The 26,331-nt window shown below is 38.2% G+C and overlaps 2 protein-coding genes across 4 annotated transcripts in view; one reads left to right on the top strand and one right to left on the bottom strand.

Moving 5' to 3' along the window:
• The window catches only part of map3k12 (mitogen-activated protein kinase kinase kinase 12), a 21,387-nt gene extending 6,984 nt beyond the window's left edge, over positions 1 to 14,403 (bottom strand). The window contains exons 1-13 of the mRNA XM_072682091.1: positions 14,016 to 14,403; positions 11,976 to 12,480; positions 11,178 to 11,361; positions 8,859 to 9,050; positions 7,652 to 7,810; positions 6,654 to 6,812; positions 5,360 to 5,468; positions 5,085 to 5,194; positions 4,369 to 4,485; positions 3,028 to 3,147; positions 1,513 to 2,170; positions 1,113 to 1,180; positions 289 to 574 (exon numbers count right to left, since the gene is read on the bottom strand). Coding sequence (XP_072538192.1) covers positions 289 to 574; positions 1,113 to 1,180; positions 1,513 to 2,170; positions 3,028 to 3,147; positions 4,369 to 4,485; positions 5,085 to 5,194; positions 5,360 to 5,468; positions 6,654 to 6,812; positions 7,652 to 7,810; positions 8,859 to 9,050; positions 11,178 to 11,361; positions 11,976 to 12,399 — 2,586 coding nt within the window. The 5' untranslated portion in view covers positions 12,400 to 12,480; positions 14,016 to 14,403. The remainder of the gene's footprint in view (positions 1 to 288; positions 575 to 1,112; positions 1,181 to 1,512; positions 2,171 to 3,027; positions 3,148 to 4,368; positions 4,486 to 5,084; positions 5,195 to 5,359; positions 5,469 to 6,653; positions 6,813 to 7,651; positions 7,811 to 8,858; positions 9,051 to 11,177; positions 11,362 to 11,975; positions 12,481 to 14,015) is intronic.
• Positions 14,315 to 26,331, top strand: aaas (achalasia, adrenocortical insufficiency, alacrimia). 3 transcript variants are annotated; one of them, XM_072682092.1, is made up of 17 exons: positions 14,315 to 14,614; positions 15,148 to 15,270; positions 16,453 to 16,580; positions 16,697 to 16,752; positions 17,028 to 17,119; positions 17,331 to 17,377; positions 17,739 to 17,837; positions 18,447 to 18,590; positions 19,011 to 19,131; positions 19,415 to 19,539; positions 19,976 to 20,036; positions 20,494 to 20,584; positions 21,833 to 21,905; positions 22,450 to 22,517; positions 23,453 to 23,534; positions 25,330 to 25,414; positions 26,072 to 26,331. In XM_072682092.1, exons 1-17 carry the CDS (start codon positions 14,582 to 14,584, stop codon positions 26,222 to 26,224), a joined length of 1,581 nt encoding a protein of 526 aa, XP_072538193.1. In that variant the 5' UTR covers positions 14,315 to 14,581; the 3' UTR covers positions 26,225 to 26,331. The 3 variants fall into 3 exon arrangements, with proteins under 3 accessions (XP_072538193.1, XP_072538195.1, XP_072538194.1); XM_072682094.1 differs by lacking the exon at positions 14,315 to 14,614 and adding an exon at positions 14,663 to 14,775; XM_072682093.1 differs by lacking the exon at positions 14,315 to 14,614 and adding an exon at positions 14,664 to 14,785.

The following is a 26,331-nucleotide window of genomic DNA, read 5'->3' as shown; positions in this document are numbered from 1 at the left end:
CTGCTATTATGGGTGTCAGATCTTTCAGCACCGCTGCCGTCAAACTGTGGAATTTTTTATTATTATTATTATTATTATTATTAGGAGAAACATGACATATTAATAACATGACATATTAATAACTCAACAGATTACATGTAAAGTGCATTATTTGGGAGCTTGGCTACAATTTGATCTATTATATAACAAAAGCTCCAGAGGTCTCCATGCTTGATTCTCTTTAACGATCTCTAGCGTCTAATCAACCTGAAAGAGAATGCTGAGTGTCAGTTCTTCTTATAAGATTACCTCTAAGATGTTTTGCTCCAGGTCAAAGTTAGCTCTTTCCTGCTCTAGGGCAGCAGCCTCTTTCTCAGACAGGGCGGGGTCGGTGATGTCAGCAGGGATTTCGGAACCCTGTGAGATGAGGTCATCACTGCGATCGTCTAGCCGCTCATCCGTATTAGTGCTGACCACGTCTGGTGTACCACTGTGTGAGTGGTCAGTAGTATGTCCCTCTTCTCCATCTGAGACCGACAGGTTCTCTGAGCTAAAGGTAGACACTGACTGGCACTTGGTTATACTGGTGGGCCTTCTGTAGATGAAAATGCAAATGTCAAGGAGGGGTAAAGTAAAGAAATCTGCTAGATTTTTTAAACCTTTGCAAAACAGTGTATAGAAATTAAATTATGGATAAACACAATTGAAAGCAATATTGTGTAGCAATTATTTTGCTAGCACTTTATGATGCTGCATAAATGTATTCGTATCCTGTATCCTGCATCCTGTAATATTACTCAGTCCATTCTGGTTCTGTATCTCTCAGCTTGTTCAGAAAAGTATGTTAAAAGCCAAGGCAATAGCCAAGGTAGGATGGGTCCTAGGTAGGACGGCCCTATGAAAACTACTTCTAAGTACCCTATTAGTCACATAAATGGAATAGGGTGCATGGTGACGTCACCAGAAAGGTTGAAACACAGAAAATAAATTTTTAGCATACATCTTTTCCTATGCTGGGTTTATTAGTCCTTGATTGCATAGTCCACTTCAGACGTTTTTACTTTTTTACATGTCATAGACAGAATAACTGCTTTTTAGGCAGAATTCTGTGAACAATGAATACTCTCACTCACCGTCTCCTTGGTAATTCCACTTCACTATCCACCTCTCCTTCTTCTTCCTCTGAAGACACCCCACGACGCTGAGTCACATAAAATACATAAAAAAGTGTTGCATTACATGTCAACTGATTAACACAGAATAACCTGTGGACTGTAATGCTTCAATATAAAGGAGATGATTCAAGTGAATCAATTTTGGAATGGTGGATCCAATTATAATAATAAGGTATGCTTTTATTATTTAGCAAGAATAACATTTGTAAGCTATTTTAAAAATGACAACAATATTATCAGACTAAATTACACTAAGGTGAAATTTGAGATTTTATTCACTCAATTATAAGCTAAAGATTCAGAATCAAATCTATTGTTGTGAGTTTAACACTTCTAGTGCAAGGGTCTGTATGTGTACCTGTTTACGCGTGATAGCTGCTCTGTATAGTATGGCTGATGGAGTTAGGTGACTACCACTGGCTCCTCTTGGTAATCGCACTGCTCCCGCTCCTTCCTCTCTCTCCTCACCCCGACCCACTGCCACACCCCTCCCACAGGGCGAATCGGGGCTACTAGAAAAAGGGAGTGACGCTGCATCCTCACTAGCAGTGTCACTTCGTGGTGGAGTCTCATCCACACCTGCCCCGGTTTCAGTTGTGCCCCTGGCTCCTCCTCCAAGACCTTCGCTTAAACTGCCAGTTCCACCACTGGCTCCGCCTTCTGCTCCGTGAGTGGAACAGAGCAGGTCTGGGCTGGAAGAGGAGAGTTTTAGTGGGGGGGTGTCAAGCTGGCCTCCCCTAGAAGCAGCTACTGCTCCTTGGTCAGTAGTAGGGGTCCCACTGGGAGCTGCTGTGGTGGATGTGGGAGTCTCTCTCTCTCTACTGGAGGGACCAGTGGGGTGTTTGGGTCCTGAGAGGTCACCACTGCTGCCCCGGCCGCCCCTGCGGTGGCGAGTTTTAACCCTGCGTGCACGGCTCGGTGAGGTGGAGCTTCGGTTAGGGCAAGAAGGTACTGTCACCTGCAGCACGCCAGGGTCCATTTTAGGGAGAATGACTTCAGACCTTAGCAGGTCAGGCCTGGTTTTAACGACAAGAAAGGAAAGTGAAGGTTCTACTATTATTACAAATGAAAGAACAGTATTTATAGAATCCTTGCTGCTTTAAGTTTGGGAAAATAAATGTAGGGTCCTAGTCTATTGAAGGACTATTTAAAAAAAAAAAAACAGAGCTTTTTGTGGCATCCCTCCAAAGAACCTATTTATTTGTAGGTAAGTAAATGGGTACCCATCACAGAGAAAACTCTAAATGCTGAGGGTTAAAAACAAAATGTTACTCTGATGTAGGGTCAGTTTACCATGTCAAATCCTTATAAAACAGTCTTACAAGTCCAGGCTTGATTGAATAGGAAGAGACCTATTCGTTTGAAAACTGATGGCCAACAATTGAAGACAACATTTCAAAAATGTCATTTGAAATCACTGGTAAAATCTGACCTGACTGACATAATTTATTTGCAGTATTTGGCTAAAATAACACGCACATGCAGTTTGCAGGTTGCTCCACTGACACATATCTTTACAACAAGTGGGCAAAGTTTCGGCAAACACTTAACCTGTTTCTATTTTTTGTACTTTGTTAATGTTTCTGTATAAGGAATTAGGTAATGTTAGACAAGAACGTATTACCTCATATCTGCACTTAAATCAGCTTAAGAATATGATTGATCTGGCTTTCCCTATAATGGTAAATAACATTTTTCATCCCACAATAGAAAAGCCATGTTGACTATTGCATATATCATTAATATGTCATGAACATGAACTGTATTTTTCCCATGATCATTTCTCTGCCAGTGTCACCATAAAACATAGGAAAATAGTCTCAGTACCAGTGGACAACCCCAACAAACAATGGTACAAACTAAAGGCACTCACCTCTTGCCATGAGAAGGCAGTTTCTGGGGTACATTCCTCTTCTTTATAAGTTTGTCCACTGTGTTTGAGGGATGGTGTTTAAACAGGCCAGGATATTTCTTGTCCAGGCACTGTTCCCTCCTACAAATAAGCATTGTTATCAATTTAGCAAGTGCGTGCCAGTGGGCAGAGGTGATAGAGCACTATTTTTTGTCAGGACAGTTGTTATTACTGTTCTTTGTATTGCTATTTCTCTCAGGTAAAACCCATTGTGCACCCAAACTGCAAGCCAGTAGGATAACTAATTTGTTAGTCATGTACAGTACTTAATAAGGTGCTGTAATACAAAATCTGATGTTTTGGCATATACAGTGGGGGAAAAAAAGTATTTAGTCAAAAAATGAGAGAGGCCTGTAATTGACATCATAGGTAGGCCTCAACTATGAGAGACAAAATGAGAATGGTGAAGACCAAAGAGCTGTCGAAGGACACCAGAAACAAAAAAGATAGATAGATAGATGTAGATAGTGAATGACCTGCAGAAAGCTGGGACCAATGTTACAAAGGCTACCGTCAGTAACACACTACGCTGCCAGGGACTCAGATCTTGTTCCCCTGCTTAAGCCAGTACATATCCAGGCGCGTCTAAAGTTTGCTAGAGAGCATTTAGATGTTCCGGAAGAGTATTGGGAGAATGTCTTATGGTTAGATGAAACCAAAGTAGAACTGTTTGGTACAAACACAACTCGTTGCAGACTGAGTGCAAACCTCCTTCCATCAGCAAGGGCATTGAAGATGAAACGTGGCTGGGTCTTTAAGCATGACAATGATCCCAAGCACACTGCCAGGGCAACAAAGGAGTGGCTTCGTAAGAAGCATTTCAAGGTCCTGGAGTGGCCTAGCCAGTCTCCAGATCTCAACCCCATAGAAAACCTTTGGAGGGAGTTGAAAGTCTGTGTTGCCCGCCGACAGCCCCAAAACATCACTGCTCTAGAGGAGATCTGCAATGGGCCAACATACCAGCAACGGTGTGTGCCAACCTTGTGAAGACTTACAGAAAACGTTTGACCTTGTCATTGCCAACAAAGGATATATAACAAAGTATTGAGATGAACTTTTGTTATTGACCAAATACTTATTTTCCACCATTATTTGCAAATAAATTCTTTAAAAATCAGACAATGTGATTTTCTGATTTTTTTTTCTCATTTTGTCTCTCATAGTTGAGATCTACATATGATGTCAATTACAGGCCTCTCTCATCTTTTTAAGTGGGAGAACTTGCACAATTGGTGACTGACTAAATATTTATTAGACAATTACTCAATTTCTTAGGTTTGGATTAAATAAATGTTGTTCTACCTGAGCAGTTCTTTCTCTTTTAGCTCTAGCTGAAGCATGACAGCATTCAGTTCCATGTATAGGTTGTTGGCTCTTTCCAACTTCCTCTCATAGTGTTCTCTGATGTCCAAGGCATGTCTGTTTGGAGCAAATAATAATAATGACATAATTAACATTTACATGGCAGTCTCTGCTATTCTGACTTACTCTAACAATGTAGTGATAACAATGTAGGCAATATTTTAGAGTCTCATAAATGTGTTTCAGAAATACAATGTTTTGCCAGATTTAGGCTCAGAATTATATTTAAAAAGCAATGTGTCTGTGTAATAAGCATTTATTTAACACAATATGTTAATTTCACTATTTCCAAACTTTTCAAAAGAAGCCCAGTATTATTTGTAGTTACCGTCTAATACTTGGTAATATGGTGTTTTTTTAATGCAAGAATTTGCTTAGATGCACATATTGATACATGTTTGATACATGATACTGTAAAATCTAATCAAGGTCCTCGTCTTATTCTATATAAAACCATCAATATTGAAGAATGAATTTACAGCGTTAAATTTTTACATATACTAGGATTTAATAGAATTAAATGGTTTTACACAATATGTTAACTTGGCTAGCAATGATTGGACGCTAGTGGCCGTCAATATGCATGATTATACTTTTGGGACTATTTTCAAAGTACTGGATTTTCTTTGCTTGCTGCTTGTTGCTATGGCACTGACCTGAGCTCTTCGCGGCGGCGGTTAATGAGCTCCTCGTCCAGTCGGTGCAGACAAGTTCCCTCTGACTTGATCTTTTCGAAGTGTTGTTTTACCTCCTCACGCCACTCGGCCTACACCATCCACACAAGCAAACGTTTATAACACACGTATACAACACAAAACAGACATACTTCTTTTGGCTCAGTTTGCCCTTTCACAACTAACTAAAACACTATTTTTTTAACTGAAGAATGTATCCATTGGAGTGTTCGTTTTTGTTTGTGTCTGTGTGTTACCTGGGATTTGAAGTAGGTCTCCTGTGGGGTGGATAGTACATCTGCTGAGGCTATGTCCAGATGCAGCAGAATCTGTCTGAATGATGGCCTATTTCTGGGCTTGCAGTTCCTGCACATACATCACCAGCATCTTAAATATTTTAGGATAGTTTTACATTTTGGGTTCCTACTGTCAGATGTTTTCACAGAATATAGTGCTATCAAACATAATATTGATATGTATCTAATACTGATATTGAGATGAGTTTTTACTGCAGATGTTTTATGGATAGGCAAAAAATCCCCACAAATAATGCATTTCCATGACAATTCTCTAATAATTAATTTAAGTTTCTGTAAATATGCTCCAATCATATAAACATAAACACATTACAAAAATGTTTGATGTCATTTAACACACCTTATGGATAGTTTCAGGTTCATCTGGTATATTCTGGCTCTCCAGATTTGATGTCCCAAATTTAAAGCATATAAAACCTGTTTTCATGTAGGTGTATTTGTAGTGGTCTGTGTAACCTTAAACCTAAACGTAACTGGTTGTCTTGGTAGACTAGAAGTGTAATATTATCTGTTTATAATCTGTTATTTCTATATTTCTATATTTCTATATCTCTTTAAAGCAGCATTATGCAAGAAATGGTATTTCTTGCTCCTGGGCTCCGAGGGCATGTTGAGCCACCCCTAAAGATTGTGCATTTTAATGCATATAGAACCAGCATCTAAAGTGAAAGAATAATGTGGACTGTCGCAGAAGAGTAATACCACCAGATTTTACAAAAATATGACTTGGGTTACACAGAGTTATGCAGTTCTCACAAGCGTTGTTCTGCCCGCTTCAACAAAGTTAAAATAGTGCAGTTAACAGTGTGCAGAGATCAGACTAGCAATGATGGAGACACTTTTCTCACTTTTACAAGACAGTGGAGAATAAAATAAAAGTAGGCATGACTGAAAATGCATTGTTCTTATTTCTGCTGAGTGAAACATACTGTGAAACACAACTTGTGTTTGATGTAGCTTCCCGACAGTAAAACTAGTACATGTTGATTTTTGTCAATAAACGCATATTTCTTTGAACATATTTCTTCTTTTTACCCAACCTGATTGTGCCAGCAATGTATTGAGTCAGATTATTAATGAATTATCAAGCCCTTCTTCAGAGATCAGAGATTTTCAGAGAGCATACAATAGAGAGAGAGGAAATACAAAGATCATTTCAAGGCAAAGCAGTGACAATTATTCTTTTAGAATAATTTGCCTTTCTGTTTTGCTTTTACTGTCCATCCATGCTTACCAGCATTGTTTGAGGAGAATCTTGAAGCCATCAGGACAGCTTTCAGGGAGGGGCAGTTGCAGGCTATTGTTGCCTACTCCCCAAATAATAGCTGAGGAGTCCACGTCTTTATAGGGGATTTCACCTGTGAGCATCTCCCAAAGAACCACACCAAATGACCTACAGGGAGGGCAAAAGGAAATGAATGAAGCACTGATAGGGCATTGGCACAATGGCACAATCAGCATGATGGAGTTCTACAGCTACCCCTGGAATATACTGATTTTTACTCATATCACCCCAGCAATTCTCCACTGTTTAAAAATCATCAAAACATTTCAAATGGTTTAAATTACATAAAATACTGTTTTGTGAATCATAGTATTTCATAACTGTTAGCATTCAGTTTGTCTGTTCCTGTATTCAGTGAAACAATTTACAGTATAATAACAAACAAAAAAAATAAAGGATGAAATTTGTAAGATAGACGATGCATTGTTATCCTCCATTGTCTGTGGTCTGCCTATTAGCTTTGGATTGTTCAGCAAATTCAGATAAGAACTGCCGCTGGGCCGCTATGCATAGAGAGAAACTCTTTTATGTTATTGGTTCACAATTATAATCAGTCAGTTTATGTTCCAAACTAGCAATCAGCAAGAAGCCAAGTCTATGTTACATTTTCTTTTTGCCTTTCCATGTGACTCTTTATTTAAGTTGATGTTATTTAAATGGGCAACTGGTCAATTAAGAATGCACTTGCCAGATTGACAATGTGGGCACTTAAACACATAAACACACTCACATTTGCAGTACTTATCTTATTATCTAATTAGCCAAAGTCATACTATATATGTTTATGTGTTTATTATATCAGTCATCAGTCAATGTTGTAGTACATAAATAGGAATTGGCCATACCCTTACCGGTAATGAATGGACAAATAAATTAATATACTGTTGCTGTTTCTCTCTCTCTCACTATCTCTTTCATTCATTCACTTAATTAGTCAACATTCATACCAAATATCCACTTTCTCTGACACAGGTTCATTTCGTATGACCTCTGGGGCCATCCAGGCTACCGTCCCAGCAAAAGACATTTTTGTGCTCTTATCCCGCAACTCCTTCGACGTGCCAAAATCTGAGATCTTGACCAGGTCATCATGGGTGATCAGCATGCTAAGAGCAGAAAAGGCACAAATATAACTGGAGAATGCGACAAAGCAAATGTATTCTTATTAGCATTAAATATTATGTCTTGTGTAGCAGCAATAAAAATGTATATACAGAATGGAAATGTAATATAAATGTAATCAATTACTTAATTAATTGGGTCAGAGGTTTATTTCAGATTAGTTTATGTTTATTTTGCCATGGAGCATATCTAAAAAATTAGGCCTCATTCACAAATTGCTCTTGAGAAGAAATTTCTTCTTTAAACCCACTACAGTTTTTATTCTGACATTCACCAATGTTTTTTTTTTTGTTTTGTTTTTATTTGTTCAATTTACAAAGACAACATGAACTGTTGTAAACAATTCTGGGGTTTAAAAACATCACAAATATGATGTAGACTTTTTGTTTGGACTTTTCTCAAGTATAAATTTAAGAAGTTTTATAAAGTTAAGTCAAATCTTTAGGGAGATATTGGTGAATGAGGTCCATTCATCTTAAGTCAGGTAATTAAATTTTTGTCCTATCTGCCCATAAAAGATGAGAGTCCCACAGGCTGGATGTTTTGGTAAACTACAATCTTGTGTTTTAGTAGCTGAAGCAGATGACAGATGTTGTAATATATCACTCAGTTTTTTCTAAATGTTAAACAACAGTCCCAGTACGGCAAGTTTGATTTCAAGTTAAAAAACTAAGTTGCAAACTTCAAATTAGGGGAGATAGTGGAGTCACTACAGTGCCTTCGATTAACTTTTTAATCAAGTATTTTTAGGTCCTCTTGTCAAATTCAGCATGTCCAAATTTAAAAAAGAAGGTGCTATATTATTTTGTACAAATAAGATATGCATTTTCCATTCTATATTTATCTTAAAGTAAAACCTCACTGAAATCCACATTTACATAATATTGCTCATACCTCAAAAAAAGCTCAAATTAGCCAAGACATGACTACCATCTTAGTTTTCATTAGAAATTCAAGGCTAACGTAGAGAACAACCATTGAATATTAATACTTAAAAATAGTAATTACTGTGAAAACATTTAAAGAACTTACTTGGGGGATTTGAGGTCTCTGTGAATGATCTTATGCAGGTGTAGGTAGTTCATGCCGCCTGCGATACCCATGGCCCAGTCAACCAGCAGTGATGGTGTGATCTTTCTCCCTGCCCGCAAAACCTCATACAGCTGACCCTGTGCACAGTACTCCATAATAATGCAATAACATGGAGCTTGTGTGCAAACACCCCTACACACGAAACAACACACAAACCGTACAATACACAGACATTAGAGACTTTTATAATCATATATTGGCTCCTAATTCTGCTACTATTTAACTTCATTCTATCCCCAGACTTGGGCTGCACTGTATATCGTATCAGTTACTGCAATGTGCACATGCACAGTAGTCACATTGCAGGACACAAAATGTCAAATTACCTTTTTAAAGCTTTTTTGCTGCTTGATACAAAATGACAATTCACACTGTTCTTATTTGTCATGACAGATCTACCAGAGGAAGATTATATCTGCCCAATATATATTGCAGAACAACATAATATTGTCATTTGTTTTCAATATCATGCAGCCCTCCCCCAACATTTTAAGATTTTAGAAGACAAGGGAGAAATCAATTTGAGGTATCAAACAGCTAGGCCAGATCTCTTGTTTTTGCTATAAACTGTAGACATTTAGTTCAAAAGATAACAGCTCAGATTTTCAGCTTTTATTTTCCTGATATTTACATCTAGATTTGTTAAACAACTTAAAACATGTCACCTTTTGTTTAATACCCCATATTTTTTTTCAAGTGAGCAACAATATTGGAAGATGTGACTTAATTTTATGTTGCCCAGGTGTTGCCTTGATTGTTTAAATGTTTAATATCTCTCAGTTATACAGGCTACTCTTGCTTTCCCCAAGTTTCACCTGTGAAAACTGCACTTGGTCAAAATGGTTAGCAAGCAGAAAAGCATCTTAGAGTCAAATGGGCTACAACAGCAGCAGACTATGTCAGGTTACAGACAAGTAAACAGTTAAAACAGGAAAAATGTTGCCTCTTCTGATGATTCTCAATTTTCATAAGGGACCAGATGGTAGAATAAAAATTTGGCACCAACAGCTTGAATCCATGGACCATACCTGCACTATGTCAGTGCATGTGGGTAATGTTTCCTTGGCAGACTTTGCACCGTTCATGTCCAATCAATCATTGCTTGAATGCCACAAGCTTTTTAAAATATTGTTGCTGACCATGCACATCCCTTCATAGCCACAAATTCATTTTTCTTTTGGCTACTACCAGCAAGATAATGCACCATATCACACTGCAAAAGCCATCTCAAACTGGTTTCATGAACATGACAATGAGTTCAGTGTTCTTCAGTGGCTTTCCCACCGGATCTGAATCCAATAGAACACCTTTGGGATGTGGTAGAAAAGGCACTACTGAAAAATCTGCAGGAATTACATGATCAATAATCTCAATATGGATTAGAATCTCAAAGAAACTGTCCATCTTGTGGAATCTGTGCAGTTTAGGAAGGAAAGGGAGGCCCTACCCAGTAGTAGTATAGTGTTTCAGTGAATGTAAATAGTATATCACTACTAGTACTGTGTTTTTGTGTTTAATTTTATTTTATATTATGTGAACATTTTGTACTAATTTACCAATATAAATGGTTCAAAATAGTTTAAAATAAAACATTACCATATAATAAATGTAAACTTCTTTTACTGTGTTTCCATGTTGTTTGTTCAGACAACTATGATGTATAATGTTATTCTATGTAATATTAACCTTGCATGGTTTTCTTCTAGAGATTTAGATTTTTTACGGAGTATTTTTTTTCTATTGTTTCAAAGGGACACTAGCATAAATGAAAAGTTTAACCTTCCTACACTGAAGCTGTTATAGTATCTACAGGGATATTTTCATAAATACAAGGAAAACCCCATTCTAAAGTAACTTGAAGGACAAATCATAAAATATCACTTCAATTCAATTAATATCAATTAAATACCTCTTTTAATTCCCAATTTTGTATCAATGATTTTTTTACAATGCATTTTTGGGCTATTTCTATTGACTTTTTTACTACTGACTTAGTATATCACTCTGTCAGTACTGCTTTTCAATGCAAATGATGAATAATTGTTCAATGTAAATGGTGAATCTTGCCCTGAGCTCCAAAGTAAAACAGTTGATGTGTCTTAAGAAAGAACTGAAAGGGGAAAAGAAGTAATACATGTCTTTATTGCCACAATATATGTGGCAATATTCTGTAGACTCTGCAAAGTCAATAACTTATTGACTTATTGACCAGAAACCAATTTATTTTAAACCACAAAAGGCCTGTATGTGTTTACTCACTTGAATGTGATGATGTTGGGGTGCTTGAGCTTGCGCAGGTGTTTGATCTCAGTTTCCTTTATGTCTCGCACTTTCTTCACTGCCACCTCTTCACCATGGAACTTGCCAAGGAATACCGCTCCCTGAGCCCCACTCCCCACCCACTGCAGCTCCGAGATCTCCTCAAACGGCACCTCCCAGGATTCTGAAGAAGGCCATATTTGATGTTGACCTGTTAACTGTCTCAAAAATTGACTATGGCTTTTCCTGACCTATAATAATCCTAGACCAAAAGATTAAAAAGATTTTTTTTTTTCTCGATGGGAATAGCCTTCTCTTAAGATGGCTGGAAATCTATAATCCTTTAAATCCTAAAGGAACCATGTGTGGGCCCACAATTAAATTCCACTCCACTCTACATAGCTATGTAATTTACACATTACTTTTATAAACGTTACTGTATAATTAGTAGTCACAGTAGGTTCCAGGTAGAATCGTATGATAGATACTGAAATAATATTAATATTAATAACTGAATAGTAAGAAATTATGGTTATTAATGCAAGTGGTGTAATATCTAAACAACTAAATAAAACATTCTTGGCTAAATAAGGAAAAACAATTAACTGCTATAGAACCTTTATATTATGTGAATGGTCTTTTAACTTTACACTTGTACATCTTATTTACAAACATGATTGTTTAACAAAGCATTCACTAAAAGGCTCTTTAGAAGGCCAAGGTCTATGGCATCACTCCAAAGACTTCTTTTGCAACTTTATTTTTGTACTGTGCACTCTCTGTCTGTGTGTTACTCACCTTCCTGGCTCTGTTTGTTTTCTGTGGAGTAGGCTTTGCCAATCATAGTCCACACTGGCTTTAAGCAACCAAATAATCCCTCCAGAAACCCTCCGCCTCCTGCTTGCAGTCTGAAGCTGTCTGATTGGCTGCGTACAGCCCCTCCCTCTGCTCCACCCTCCTGCAGCTTCAGTACACTATTGGAAAACTGGGCAGGCTCATCACTAGGAGTGGGGCTGTTGCCTTGCATGTGGGAGGAGCTCCCATCCCCAACAGGATCAATTGACAGTACATTGCGGAGAACACACTGAGTGGGGGTAAGTTCGGTGTCAGGGGTGCAAGCAGTTACGTCAGAGTCTGGGCGACGATAGGGGGTCTCAGATATTGGGGTGTTGAATCCCGAAAGGGAGGGGGAGGGGGCACACTGCTCATGGACGCAAGCCATGGGCGGCCACGTGCATCTAAAAACCCTCCAAGATCAGTGGTTCACACAGACAGGGCGAAATGCTGAAGTTTCCCAAAACACCTGGAATAAAAAATGAGCCAGAGAAGTTATGAGTAGGGATGGACAATACAGCAAGAACATATCTTGTTCCTGCCTACCTTGTGAAATTATGCAAGAATTATTTCACAGGACTCAACAGGACTGTTATTCCCACACCATTTATGTATGCTACAAATGTGGTCATATTCAACAGAGGTGTAGGTTACCATGATAATTTCTTGACTTATAACAGTTACTAACACATATATTATTGCATTATTTTGCATCCTGCATTTTGCATTTGCACCGATTCTTAAATTTGTTTTTGAGTAAGTCCAAACCAAAATCTACATCAAATTCAAGTCAAGTCAAATTCATGATGTGTGATCAAATCCCATAATAAACATTGGTGACTGTCAGAATCTTTTGATGAATGAGGCCCATTGTTTGTTTTCGTGTTTTCATATTAACATGTAAAGTATTAGAAATCATGACATTGTGATAACTGGTGTCTATAGGCTACAGCCTTCTGACGTTAGCCCTACAGTTGAACCCTGAGTGACAGTGTGATAACGACATTTCATGTAACTAAAAGCAGCAATAATGTATGTGGCAGTATGTAATACCGCCAATCGTGATGTCAGATGATATCAATAATGGATGGCCTTACCATTAAGTCCTTTTGTAGTAACAAAAGAGTAGAACCACTGACTGTGTGGGAACATGTCTCTCTTTTTAGGATTACAACTCAATTATTTGTTTTAATACCCCATGCAGCGGGCATTACAGTATGCGCATCCTTCGGTCTTTCCAGCACTACGCTATTTGCGTACGGCGCACCAAACAAACGGCGCTTACGTAGGAACCGTACGTACGTCATTTTCAGTTTCCGCACAATACGATTTAATTGCATAACTGTCCCGAGTACGCTAACATTGGTACAAGTCTTCTCCAGACAGCATATGTGAATCTGCTAGTTTTGTGTGGTGATGTTTAAACAGCCCATCTCGCATTATTTTTTGAGCGTGTGTATGTGTGCGAGTGTGTGTCCGCACGCGTCCACGTCACATGATGGCGTATGTGCGGGTGTGTGTGTGTATGTGTGTGTTTTCACGCTGAAATATATCCCGCAGCGAGCTAACAACGACGCTGCACCATCACAGGGCTCCTGACGTCCGCGCGAAAAACGAAATAAAAGAACAAGGACGGTGCCGCGGTGTGTGTGTGCGCGCGCACGCGCGCGTGTGTGTAGCGTAAAAGGGACAGACTAAGACACTGAAGGGGGAGGAAAAGGGAAAGAAACATAAACCACTACAAGCATCGATGGCCAATGTGAAATCGTTCAGCCATGCACTCCGGAGCAAAGTGCCGCAATGTCTGTGTGAGAGGATGGATACGCGCACACGCGCGCTCGCTCGCACGCTCGCCTCACGCATTCTCTCTCAATTTTCTTAAAACGGTTTTCGCTGACGCTCCTCATCGCTGTCACGCTGCAGCCACGGGCTAAAAAGACAACGCGCGGCACGGACTGACTGCAAGTTTCGGTAATGGGCGATAAGATAGATAAAAACCCTTACCGTATCTCAGCAGCTCGCTGTTTGTCGCGTTGTCAAGTGAGGGGTGGGATCAGATTTTTTTCCCTTTCCTCCCGATTCCGCCCGCGCTGTTGTTGTCTCCCCTCCGTATTGTCCTCCCCGCTCGAATACTCTCTCTTCTTCCTCCTCAGGAGTCCAGCTAAGCTCGGCCGATCCAGAACGAGTCCCATCGGGCGAATGGCCCTCGTCGAGGAGCGATGGTGGTGGGGGGACGCGGTTCGCAGGCGGAGGAGGAGATGATGGGGGGGTTGGGTGATGTGGGGGGAGAGAGGAGCTGTTCTCCCGTCCGGTGCTGAACTGACGTCACGCGACAGCAGTAACTCCCACAAGGGGGCGCGAACGTGGCTCGAGCTAAAATGGTGCTGACTGCTCGCTGAAATGGCCCTAGCGTCACGGCGGCTGTCGCTATAAACAGTTTGAAGGCAGCGATTTCCACATCGCCTGCTTCACTTCACACTTCTTTTTCTGAGATCCTTTACAACAAGTAGCGTCTTTACATTTTAGATGCTCGATTTGGGATTTCCAATAATCACGCAAATACCACCGACATGATGGAAAACATGAGAACATGGTACAGAGATGTAAGCTTTGATTTAATGTAGTGGCAATTGTAATACTGTGGGTGTCAGTGTAGACCCGCATGTCTAGTCAAAACTCATTCACGTTATACCAGTGTGCATATTTTGACCCTCTAGGGGTGCCGTAGTTACGAGCAAGGCGCGATTTCTGGAGCATAACTGAAGTAAGGTTTGGTGGGTTAAACTATTTTTTTTTGTTTTATTTACATTTTTTTATTTGAACCTGCATTTGAGAACATACACTACGATACAAAATAGTATACAAAACAGAGTACACGCAGTTTCAAAATCACCGTCTAATAGTGTAGCTATCTACATTGCTAGTAGCGTTAGCTACATATGACTGCATACGTTACTGAAAATATAGCTAGCTAGCTTAATGTCAATAGGTTAAAGATACAGCTTAGTTAGGTTAGAGTTAGGTTAGTAAGCTCTTCAGCTTTTACAGGAAACTAAAATAACTCCAGAGTGGAACCTGTGACTGTTCTGTTGTCTCTTGCTAGCTAGTGCATTGAACTTAGTTTCGTGTCTTCCAGGTTAGGCCAATGATGTGTTCCCTTGCGCTCTTTCCTCCGCTGCTACCCAGCGGACAGATTACACTGTATGAAGCAAATAACGAGCTTGTGTCGGGGAGTTCACCAGACTGCTACGACAAACAGGTAACCCTATGAAAAATGACTGTTTGCATTATAACGTTGTCACATTTATACGTTAGTTACCTTCTCACAAGCAGTACAATCTGCTTTTTTGACTTGACGCGACTCAATTTTGTTGAAGGCATTGTTTGATTAGTGTCTGTAAACTTGAGAAATGTTTACCTAAGCTGTAGCTATTTGGAGGAATGCGCTAACACGTTAAAGGGGAAATGTTGCTATTTTAAGTTGGCTTCCGATGGTTGCTGTGTTTCTTGTCCATAAGGGCCTAACAGATAGCGAAGTAAATGGGGGAGCCATGGATCAAGAAAGGCCAGTTTTCCATAGTGTTCTTTTAAGTGGTTTTAGACAAGCAATTTATTTTAAGTCGCACACCAGTCAGGGTTTATTTTAAAGCAGTTGGACTAAGAAGCATTCTTCAATCCTTAAAATTTTTGTTTTGCAAAAGTATTAGCTGTCCTTAGCGACAATATGTGTGTGGGATACACGAAACAAGAGCATTAGTATAGATGCATCTGTGGTTGATGTCTACGTTTAGTTTTTTACTAGCATGCAAGTTGCAAAACAAAAAGGAAAGCAAGTTGTTGAACCTTTTGGACAGAACTGGGTTCGGATATTAGAAACTCTCTTGTCTTGTGGTAATTTTATTGCTTTCTGTCTGTGATAGTTTTATCACTATGGACTAGGGGTGTAATGGTACACAAAAGTCTTGGTTTGGTTCACATCACAGATTTAAAGCAATACGCTTTGGATTGAAAATTAGCACACTCGGGGCAGCTTGTGTTGGATTAATCATTACATTGGTTTAAATATAACTCTGTATTTGTTTTCTATTGGAGCTATGAGATTAACATAGGAATGCTTTTATAAACCATTTAACATTGTTCCAACATGCCTACATCATTGTACACTTAACATACTGTTTTTTTATATATATATAACAATCAGAAACTGTATATTAACAGAATATAACAAGTGAGTGTGTGTTTTGAGTAAAAGAAAAGTTTAAAAGTGATATATATATATATATATATATATATATTAGTGTCTTATATAATAATATACATAAGTGTCTTTTCTTTGGAAAGTGGTGATCTGAATGTCTATATGCAGCATTTGAAATAAAATGTGATGTGACGGCTTTGTCTTCCTAACAACATTTGCTTTGTTATATGTCCCTTTTTTTAGCATTGGGATCCTCCTAGTCTGAACTTTCCCAGAGAAACGTTGAAGCCACATAGTCGCCCAGAGAGCAGCAGCAAAGCCGCTTTCCTGGATCACAAAGATACGCTATGGATGAGGAGCGCTGGTGCTTGGTACACATATGCTAACAAATTAAATCTAAGGGATTTAAGGGATTTAAGAAAACACCGTAAGCAGTAATGTAACATTTTGTGAGTAACTGAGACCCCCTGTTGTTTGTCTTCTGTAGGCGTGATGCGGGTCTTTCAGGCCTATTAGATGAAATCACTAACAGTGCTGAGGAAGGTGTGTATATAATTGTTTTTATTATAATTATTTTTTATATATATATTATTAAGAGGTCTGCGGATTCATGTGATGTTTAGTTAAACATTTTGCAAGTATGATACTCTACAAGCTACACTTGCTTATAATCCACTTCTCAGGGTTGCAACACAGATACGCAGACATGCATCTTTGCAGAAGTATGAATCAGCTTTAGATTAACTCTATTAAATCTGCTTTTTGTCTGTCAGACTAGTGACATACTGGTATGTTTGTGGGTTTTTTGTTTTCCTTAGTGCCCAAGTGGCTAACAGTAAGTTCAGGGTGTGTTTTGGCTCTGTTACGATGGATGTCTTCATTCCATGGCTCTCTGTTTCCACATCTGACAGTAAGCATTACCACATCTATTTGATGATATTCTTTATTTGATTATATTCTTTTTTTCTTCCTCTGAATAAGCACTTAGTTTTTGGTTATTTTGGTTCATTTTGTTTTGTCTGTAGCATGACAAACAATAGTTACTGAACACCAATGCCATTGAAACCATTTTAGCCTTAGTAACACTGCTGTGTTAATTTGTTATTTGTGCTCCTTATCAGTTAAGTGGAGAGGAGATGGTTGCTGAATTTTCTCAAGTTTTGGATTGGTAAGAGAAGAGTGCTTGTTTTTGTTTTGTTTTTTTTACCACTCCCACAAGTGCAATAGTATGAATAGTCACAATGGTGGGGTTTAAGTGTCTGTGTGTGTGTGAAGTAGATAAGTGGTTGTGAAGATGTTAAAAGTATATTCTTTTTTTAGATTGTTTTGAGGTTTGAGTTTCTTGTTGCAGATCATTAAACATGTAGGAGACATCTGAGACATTCTGCCCTTTCTTTTTTTCAGGGTGATCATGAAAAAATAAGGCAGAATGTTTATTCCATAATAGTCATTTTACACTTGAGCAATTATTAGGACTGGGCCTTTAACACTCCTTGTTTAGTTTTAACTACTATCCTTTTGTTTTTTAGGTCTGATAGTGCTATCCGAAGCTTTGCTTGGCATCCTCACACAGACAAATTTGCAGTAGCCCTGCTGGATGATTCCATAAAAATCTATAACTCTCGGAGGTAATTTAGAGATACAGATGCATTAAAAAACATTATATTTCCCAATGTTTGTTGTACTTTTGAAAAAATACTCAAACTCTTTCAAATGTATTACAGTGTACCCCTGTATAAAGATTTTGTGTTCATATATAATGCTACTGCTGTTTTTCAGCATTTAATTAAGAACAATACAAATAATGGCACATGGTTAAGGAATGTTGTTCCTCTGTCACTGTAAACCAGTGAATGGACAGTAGATGTTTCTTGTTATTAGTCAATAGAAAAACCATGGAAGTATGATCACAAAAGCAATTAATGGAAGCCTTGCAGACGCCCTAGCGTTACACTAACCTTCCATGCGAAATCTGAAATAGTAGCCCACAACCAATATCTAGGAAAATTGTGCTGAAACATATGTCATGTGGAATTTATGTATGTAGTATGGTGGTTGTATATGTCTGTTTGATCTTTGCTTTACAGAGAAAAAAAGTTATTTTCAAAAAGATCATAAAGTATGTAGGTAATAGAGTAAAAATCAAAGCTGACATTCTAATGCAATGGAATTTTTGTAAGTGCTTATGGCTGTACTACATGTCTAGTCCTTGTCCTTATCTTAAGCTCTTCTTTCAGTGCGGCAGCTCCGACTCTAAAACACAGACTGCAGAGGAATGTCAGTGCTATGCAGTGGAAACCTCTGTGTGCATCTGCTCTGGCTGTGGCATGTCACACCTGCCTTCTCGTCTGGCATGTTGATCCTTCCTCACTTTCTACAAGGTATTGGCTCACAAATACGCAAGCATCTGAAGGCAAATGTGCAGATAATTGACATTATATAACCAGCTTATGGTTTCATAATATGAATCATAGCACTTTAGTACATCCATATATTAGGCACTAGATTCTATTCTGTATTATATTCTATATAGCCTGGGCTCCTGGTTCATACTCTGTGTTCAAGGGAAACATTGAGAAGGAAATAAATACATTTACAGATACAAGAAGCATAATATCAGAGAACTGGTTGAATATAGGGTTATAGCAAATATGTCATCTAAGGGTCGGTTTCCAGTTGGAAAATTTGAAGTAATAGCTTGTTCTCTGGCATTTGTGTTGCTTATTAGCATGTACAGATTTCCAGTGAGTTCACATTTAACAATGGCTCTCTCTTGCTTATCCTTGTTCATGCTCTCTCAGGCCCTCTTCTGGTTGTGCTCAGGTGTTGTCGCATCCAGGTCACTCTCCAGTCACTTCTATTGCATGGTCCCCTTCGGGTTCTTTATTAGTGTCTGCCTCCCCTGTGGACACAGCCATGATGGTTTGTTTTCATTGCTATTTTTAGTTACAGTAAATGAAGGGAATTTTCTATTCACATAGCAATGTTATGTTGATCTAAACATTAGATGATCTGTAAACACCTACAGTATATTTACAAGATTAGGTACCTGCAGTATATTTACAAGAATGTTTCTGAAGCAGATTTCTCCTTTTAATAATTTCTTAACATTTTTTAAAACTTCAGGCTGGCAGACTTTCAAATTCTGTTGCAGTCTGAGCTTGATATTTCGTGGTGTGATGTGTTTTGCTTGTGTGTTAATTAGGTATGGGATGTGGCTGCTGAAAACTGTGTTCCACTACAGCGAGTAGGAGGTGGAGGAGTCACAAATGTATCTTGGTCACCAGATGGTAGTCGACTGTTGGCAGCCACTCCCTCTGCCCTATTCAGGTTGGTACTCGCATCAGAATTGATAAGTACTTCGTCAGTGATTTATGATTTATTTGATGGCTACTAATGATATAAAATGTTTTCCTGACCTGAATATGTGGGGGAGAGCAAACTGAATCAGATTCAAAGTTATTATGGGATTCAAGCATTCAGTGCTAAAAGCTATTGTTTTTGTTAGGATTTTTGTTAGGACTGTGTTTTAGCTAACTGAGCTTGATTCTCCTTTTCAAACTCACAACTACGGTGGGCTTGTTTGTTTTTTTTGTACATGATCTGTACATAACTATTATTTATCAATTGAAATTAGTGCCCCTCTCCCACACACAAAAAAAATGCATTTGCCCTATTCTGGTAAACTGCTGTTTAGCTAAGCAGCAGATAGGGAGCAGATACTAATGCCTTTTGATGATTGTGTGCGCACATGCATGTCCTGCAGGGTTTGGGAGACCAGAATGTGGACTTGTGAGCGGTGGCCATGTCTGAAGGGGCGTTGTCAGGTGACAATGAAATTGCTTACAGTGTAATTAATAAATGAATAACAGTGCATATACTTGCTTTTGTTGTTTCTGTAAAGCAAATTGTTTATGTGCAAAATGGACAAAAGAACAGACAAAACTCAGATTTCACAGTAACTGCTATTACTGTTTTAAATGTGGTAAATGATTCTGTCCTTTTTTGTGTGGAGAACAGTATGTCATACATTCTCAAAAACCACATAAGCAATTATGGTTACTGTACAGTTCAACATACTTTAGTTTGTTAGAAGTTATGACTTTGAATATTAACCTGGTATTTTTAGTGCAAAACAAAGGTTTTCGAAAATGTTAATCATTCATGAAACCCATGTGTAAGTACATGTACAATCAAATATGAATGCTTAATTGTGCAGGGGATGTTATTGTTTTCTGTGTTATACTTCTTAATTTGCTATTTTCCGCATTTTCTCCTCCTTAGTCTGGATGCTGGAGTCCTGATGGAAGTCGATTGTTGTTCAGTGTTCAGGGAGAAATGGTGATATATGCACTGACGTTTTCAGACATGACAGGTACTTCCTGTTGCAAAATTATTAGTAATCTAGCAGTAATAATAATTAATTGCTATTTTTCGTCACTCATCTTGCACACAAAGCTTCCAGAGAGAAAGACAAAATATTGTTGATGTACTTCTATTTCAAATGCATCCCATTCTTTCAGAAAATCAGAGCTATCTGAAAAGATATCTTACTGAACACATGTTTTGGTAGCTAAATGCTGGTCTGTGTAGTGATGCTTTTAGCAACTGGGGTCCCCCTTTTTTGCTCAACTAGTCTCATAGTCTCTTTACTCCTCTTGCCTTTACTAGTTTCTCTCAGACTTTCACCATGAAAGTTCATCCTGGTGCCAGGAATCTTCCCCACTCAGTGTGAGGTGATCCTAGCCCAATGTCCAGTACCTCAAGCTTCTCATACAAAGCTTTGCAAACTCCTTTGCAATTGCATACTTCTGTTTACAGAACAATTCATTTCTATAATCAGCTGCTCAGTTGTTGGTATTTGTGAAATTTTGAACTTCTCCTTTTTTCTGTTTTGGTCTAATTGTTGCTCTACAGTCTATGTCTACATCTATCAAAACAAGTAAAACACAATGTGATCAGGACCACAGGAAACCATGCGCAGCATCTAAAAACTCTAAACACAGCCCCAGTGAATTTGATTGACTGCTGATTCTTGTCACCACTTGTTACCTTTATTACTGCAATTTATAAAACCCAGAAAAGGGCCACAAAAAGCTCCAGTAGGATACATATGGTTTAACATGTACTCTGAGAACCATTCACTGCAGTAAACTGCAGTGTGAAAGAAACTGTAACCTTTCAGAATTGTTATACAGTGTAAGGCATAGCCAGTGTAACAAACCCTTTTTAGGTTTTTAAACCTCTTTAATCTTTTTCAGAGTGGTAGACAGTATTGGTATAACAATTGTTTTAGCCATTGTCTTTCCTACTCATTTTTGTTATCATCTGACATGTTGGTCAGGCAGTTTGACATGTCTCTTGACAAATTTCTGCCCATGAAATAGAGCTAATTATTAAATGAACTAAATTATATTAAAGGATACATGAAAAGATACCTCTGTTGGATCAAGCAGGTAAACGGTAGTTTTTTCTTGGCCTTTTTTGCACAAGATGCCAGCAATTTTTAGCATTTTATATAATTATCTTAAGTAAAAGTCAATAGTTGGATTGTCTCAAACGTTGGCTCAGCATGTAATGTGTAATTTTATAAATTGCTTTCTGTTTACATTTCTATGATTAGGAGGACCCAAATCTGCTGCAGTTGTTGCTGATCTTTCTGAAATCACCTTCAGTGGGATTGATGGTGACATCACGTAAGCAGTATATTTGAGTGTACTTCTATGTAGTTGTAGCTTCTAGTAGGACTTCACAGTATATCGTTTCATTGCAGCGTGGGCGTGTGCATGAGTCACATAACAAAATGTACAATGTATTTTAAAGCACATTTAAATAAAATGTTTTGGTTTTTTTTGCTTAATCAAAAAGTGTAATTCCCACTGAGATCATTTTTCCTGACATATACATCAGAGTTAGATCTGGTATTTCATTTATTGCATTTATTTTACTACAATCTTGGGTACGCAGAGTGCATTATTAATATTGTGACATTTTGTTTCTTGTTTCTTTTTCTTGGCTAGAGTCAAATAGAGCAACAAAACCTTTATTATTAAAGGAGGGCTGTAAATGTAATAAAATGAATAAAATTAAGTACTTTTTTGCACATTCAGGTCCTCCAGAGTGCAGTGTATATATATTTTTATTTAATATCATTGTACATCTGTAGTATCTGTAGTAGCCCTTTACACCTTTTTGATCATTTAATATTCATTGACATGTCACTTATCCTGTGGTAATCAGTGTTGGAGGAGAGGTTCAATCTCTTGCTTGGGATCCCACTGGAGAGAGGCTGGCTGTGCTCTTGAAAGGTACACACAACGATTCGAGTATGCTTTTTGAAATTCAGACACATCAACAGTTTAACTAACTTTTCATCAACCTTTTGCAGCACTCACCAATTACCTGTAATTGTCCAATGAAAACAGGGAAGTGAAAGAGATAAAATGAAAAAAAGGTCTTGTGCATAGGATGCACCTGTGTTTCTTTGCTCTGAAAGCCCCCTCTCTGATTCCTTCAAGCACATTTAAGAAATTGGAAGAGAAATTAAGAAATTGTTTCCCTCTAATCTTTCTACTAATTCCTCCCTTTTGGTTTTTGCATTATGGAATAGTGGTGCCCATGGAAACCACACTCATAAACTGGCCAGGAAGTATGCATCATGGCTATTTGAGTATGCTCAACTTTTACACTTATCTTGGATATATATATACTACATACCTGGTATTACAAATTAACATGCAATTGGAACGCACATTTTATTTAAATGTAATAATTTCTTTTGGACAAAATTGGGGCAAAAGTCACCAGATTTTGATTCAAAATGTCCTGGTATTTCAAAGAGTTCATGATGCCATGCACTGTAACAAGGTTCCCAGGGCCTTTGGAAGAGAAACAAGCCCACATCATCACCAATCTTCTCCCATACTTCACAGTGGGCATGAGGTGCTTTTCTGCATACTTATCTTTTGTGTCAGTACCGCTTAGCGAACTCCAGACATTTACGTTTATGCATGTGAGTGAGAAAAGGCTTTTTCCGGGCCTGCCTCCCAATCAGCTTGTTGGCATGTAGATAGCGTCTGATGGTTGTTATGGAGACTTTGACCCCAGGATGCTACCCTATAATGCAGTTCTCTAACAGTGATATATATATATATATATATATATATATATATATATATATATATATATATATATATATATATGTGTATAAAGTAATTCCTTTTTTTTTTGTAATTCTTACCAGGTAATGCAGAATCCTCCAGTCATCCTGCTGTCATTGCTGTGTTTAAAACACGCTCCAGTCCCATCTTTGAGTTGCTTCCATGGTAAATATAATCATGTGACAGAAAGGAGATACTGTTATGTCGATTTGCACATTAATCTTGACAGTAAAACCTTACAAAACAAAATCATTGTAGTCAGACATTCCATACACTTATCCACTGTATTAAAATTAAATATTTTCTACTTTACTTACTAAAGCAAAAAAAAAGTATAACGTTATAGAGATAAGTTTTCTTTTGTCTCATCCCACATCTGTGTGAAGTTTTATCACAGTATGACATGTATTGCATTGTTTACTTTTTGTTATATAGTTTATGTATTTTAATGTTGCATTTCATATTGCATTTCCTGATTGTCTGAATACCCTGATTTTGTTCTGTGTTTTGCAGTGAGCAAGTTCTGTCTATCTACAGTTGTGCTCAAAAGTTTACATAGAAAATATGAGTATATGAATGATAACACACACTTTTTCCACTCATGGTTAGTGATTGGGTGAAGGCTATATATAATGACTGTGTTTTCTCTCTTTAAATCATAATGACAACCAAAAACATCCAAATGACCCTGATCAACAGTTTACATACCCCAGTTCTTAATACCATGTATTGCCCCCTCTAACATCAATGACAGCTTGAAGTCTTTTGTGGTAGCTGTGGATGAGGCTCCCCAGAGTGGCTCAATGATATTGAGGTCAGGAGAATGAGATGACCACTCCAGAACCTTCACTTTGTACTGCTGTAGCCAATGACTGGTCGACTTGGCCTTGTGTTTTGGATCGTTGTCATGTTGGAATGTCCAAGTACGTCCCATGCACAGCTTCCAGGCTAATGAGTGCAAATTTGCCTCAAGGATTTGCCGATAATGTGTTGCATTCATCTTTCCTTCAACCAAGCTGACCTGTGTGTTTGTAGCTCACACATCCCCAAAACATTAGCGAGCCACCACCATGCTTTACAGTAGGAATCTTGTTCCTTTCATCATAGGCCTTGTTAACACCTCTCCAAATGTAACGTTTATGGTTGTGGCCAAAAAGTTCGATTTTGGTCTCATCACTCCAAATGACTTTGTTCCAGAAGTTTTGAGGCTTGTCTCTGTGCTGTTTGGCGTATTATAGACAAGATACTTTGTGGCATTTGCGCAGTAATGGCTTTCTTCTGCTAGTTTTCAGAGAGTCTTGTATTTCAGCTGACGTTATTTGTGGGTTTTTTCTTTGCATCCCGAACAATTTTCCTGGCAGTTGTGGCCGAAATTTTTGTTGGTCTACCTGACCGTGGTTTGGTTTTTACAGACCCCCTGGTTTTCCATTTGTTAATCACAGCTGACTGGCATTATCGATTCCATGGATATCTTTTAGTAGATATCCAAAGAATTTGACAATTCTTTTGCTTTCTTCATGACTCACAATCCAGAAACGCGAGTGGCTGGATGAAAGGTGCAAGAGTCTGTCTGGATCCCAGAAACTCACTCAGCTTTTATACACACACTGATTACAAGCATACAGGTCACAGGTGAGGATGTTACCTTTAGTAGCCATTCAAACCAATTTGTGTCAACTTCTGTGCATGTTATCAGGCCAAAATCACCAGGGTATGTAAACTTTTGATCAGGGTCATTTAGATGTTTTTGGTTGTTATTATGATTTTAAAAGAGAAAAACGTCATTTGACAATAAATGGCTTTACCCAACCACTAACCATGAGTGGAAAAGTTTTTGTGATTTCATTCATATTCTCTGATAAAATATTTTTTATAGGACTGTGTACATAATTAGTCTCAAACTCTAAAGAGTTTATTTAATCCTGCTTTATTTTTTACCTTTTTATTTGCTGTTCTCTAGCGGTTTTGTGAGTGGGGAGGTCGGAGCAGAGCCTAGACTGATACACTTTCATCCTCATTTCCAGCATGGTGCATTGCTCACAGTGGTGAGTGTGTTTTTGTCATGTGCTTAATCAGTGCTGTACATGGCTCTGTTTTTGTGTGGACGTGCTAACAGATTTTGCTAAAGGCACTTCTGTAAAAGGTTAGTCGGAAAGTAGTAGATATTTTTGCTTATTCAGTTCTAATGACTTACATACTCTAAATAATTTGTGATCACACAGGCTGTTTCTAACAATTATCTAGCAGTGATCTAATGCCTTGAAAAATTGCTATACTAATACTAGTATCTATTTACTTTCTCTATAAACCTCAGGGCCTGGCTGTCACTGATTCTGATGCTATGACTTTAAATCTATACGCATATAATTAAAAACCAGCATTGCTTTCTGTATGACCTGTGGTGAGGAATTCCACCACAGCATGAGAAAGAGTCAGACCTATCTGATGCAGTTGTTGACACCAAAGGTGGCATGACCAGTTATTATATTCAAGTTTGGGAAAAAAAAGAACTCCAGGCCAGATTGTTAGATTTAAAAAAGAAATGAAGAACTTGGCATTGCAGTTTATTCCAAGACCAAATGTAAACCACATCTATGAAATGGATGATAATATAAAATTTGTTTCTGGTTGCCATTAAAATGTATAAACACAAAATTACTGTGAATCCTTGCGTTTCAACTGGTGTTTGTTTTTCTTTGCAGTGCTGGTCTAATGGGCAAATTTCACATGTGCCTTTCTACTTTGTTTGCGTGGGGAGGGCACATTCAGGTGGAAGCCCTCCACTCCCACACTTTACCAGCAAGACGGAAGATTACAGTAGTACACATACACTCTACACGGAACAAATATCCTAAACATGTAAAAGATGTGTTTTTTCATACTTACTCCCAGCAAAAGCCTGTAATTACTCTGTTGTGCACAAACTAATAAATACGGATTTCCTCATCGCTATGCACAATCA

This window comes from Salminus brasiliensis, chromosome 6 (genome assembly GCF_030463535.1).
Source record: "Salminus brasiliensis chromosome 6, fSalBra1.hap2, whole genome shotgun sequence".
Classification (NCBI taxonomy): Eukaryota; Metazoa; Chordata; class Actinopteri; order Characiformes; family Bryconidae; genus Salminus; species Salminus brasiliensis.
The sequence above is the reverse complement of the archived record's forward strand: the minus strand, read 5'-3'. Positions and strand labels throughout refer to the sequence as shown.

Coding starts and splice junctions, on each gene's coding strand:
- aaas (XM_072682092.1), top strand. CDS start 14,582: ATGATGGAAAACATGAGAACATGGTACAGAGAT. Junction 16,581..16,696: donor ATGAGGAGCGCTGGTGCTTG/GTACACATATGC, acceptor TGTCTTCTGTAG/GCGTGATGCGGGTCTTTCAG. Junction 20,037..20,493: donor GTCTGAAGGGGCGTTGTCAG/GTGACAATGAAA, acceptor TCTCCTCCTTAG/TCTGGATGCTGGAGTCCTGA.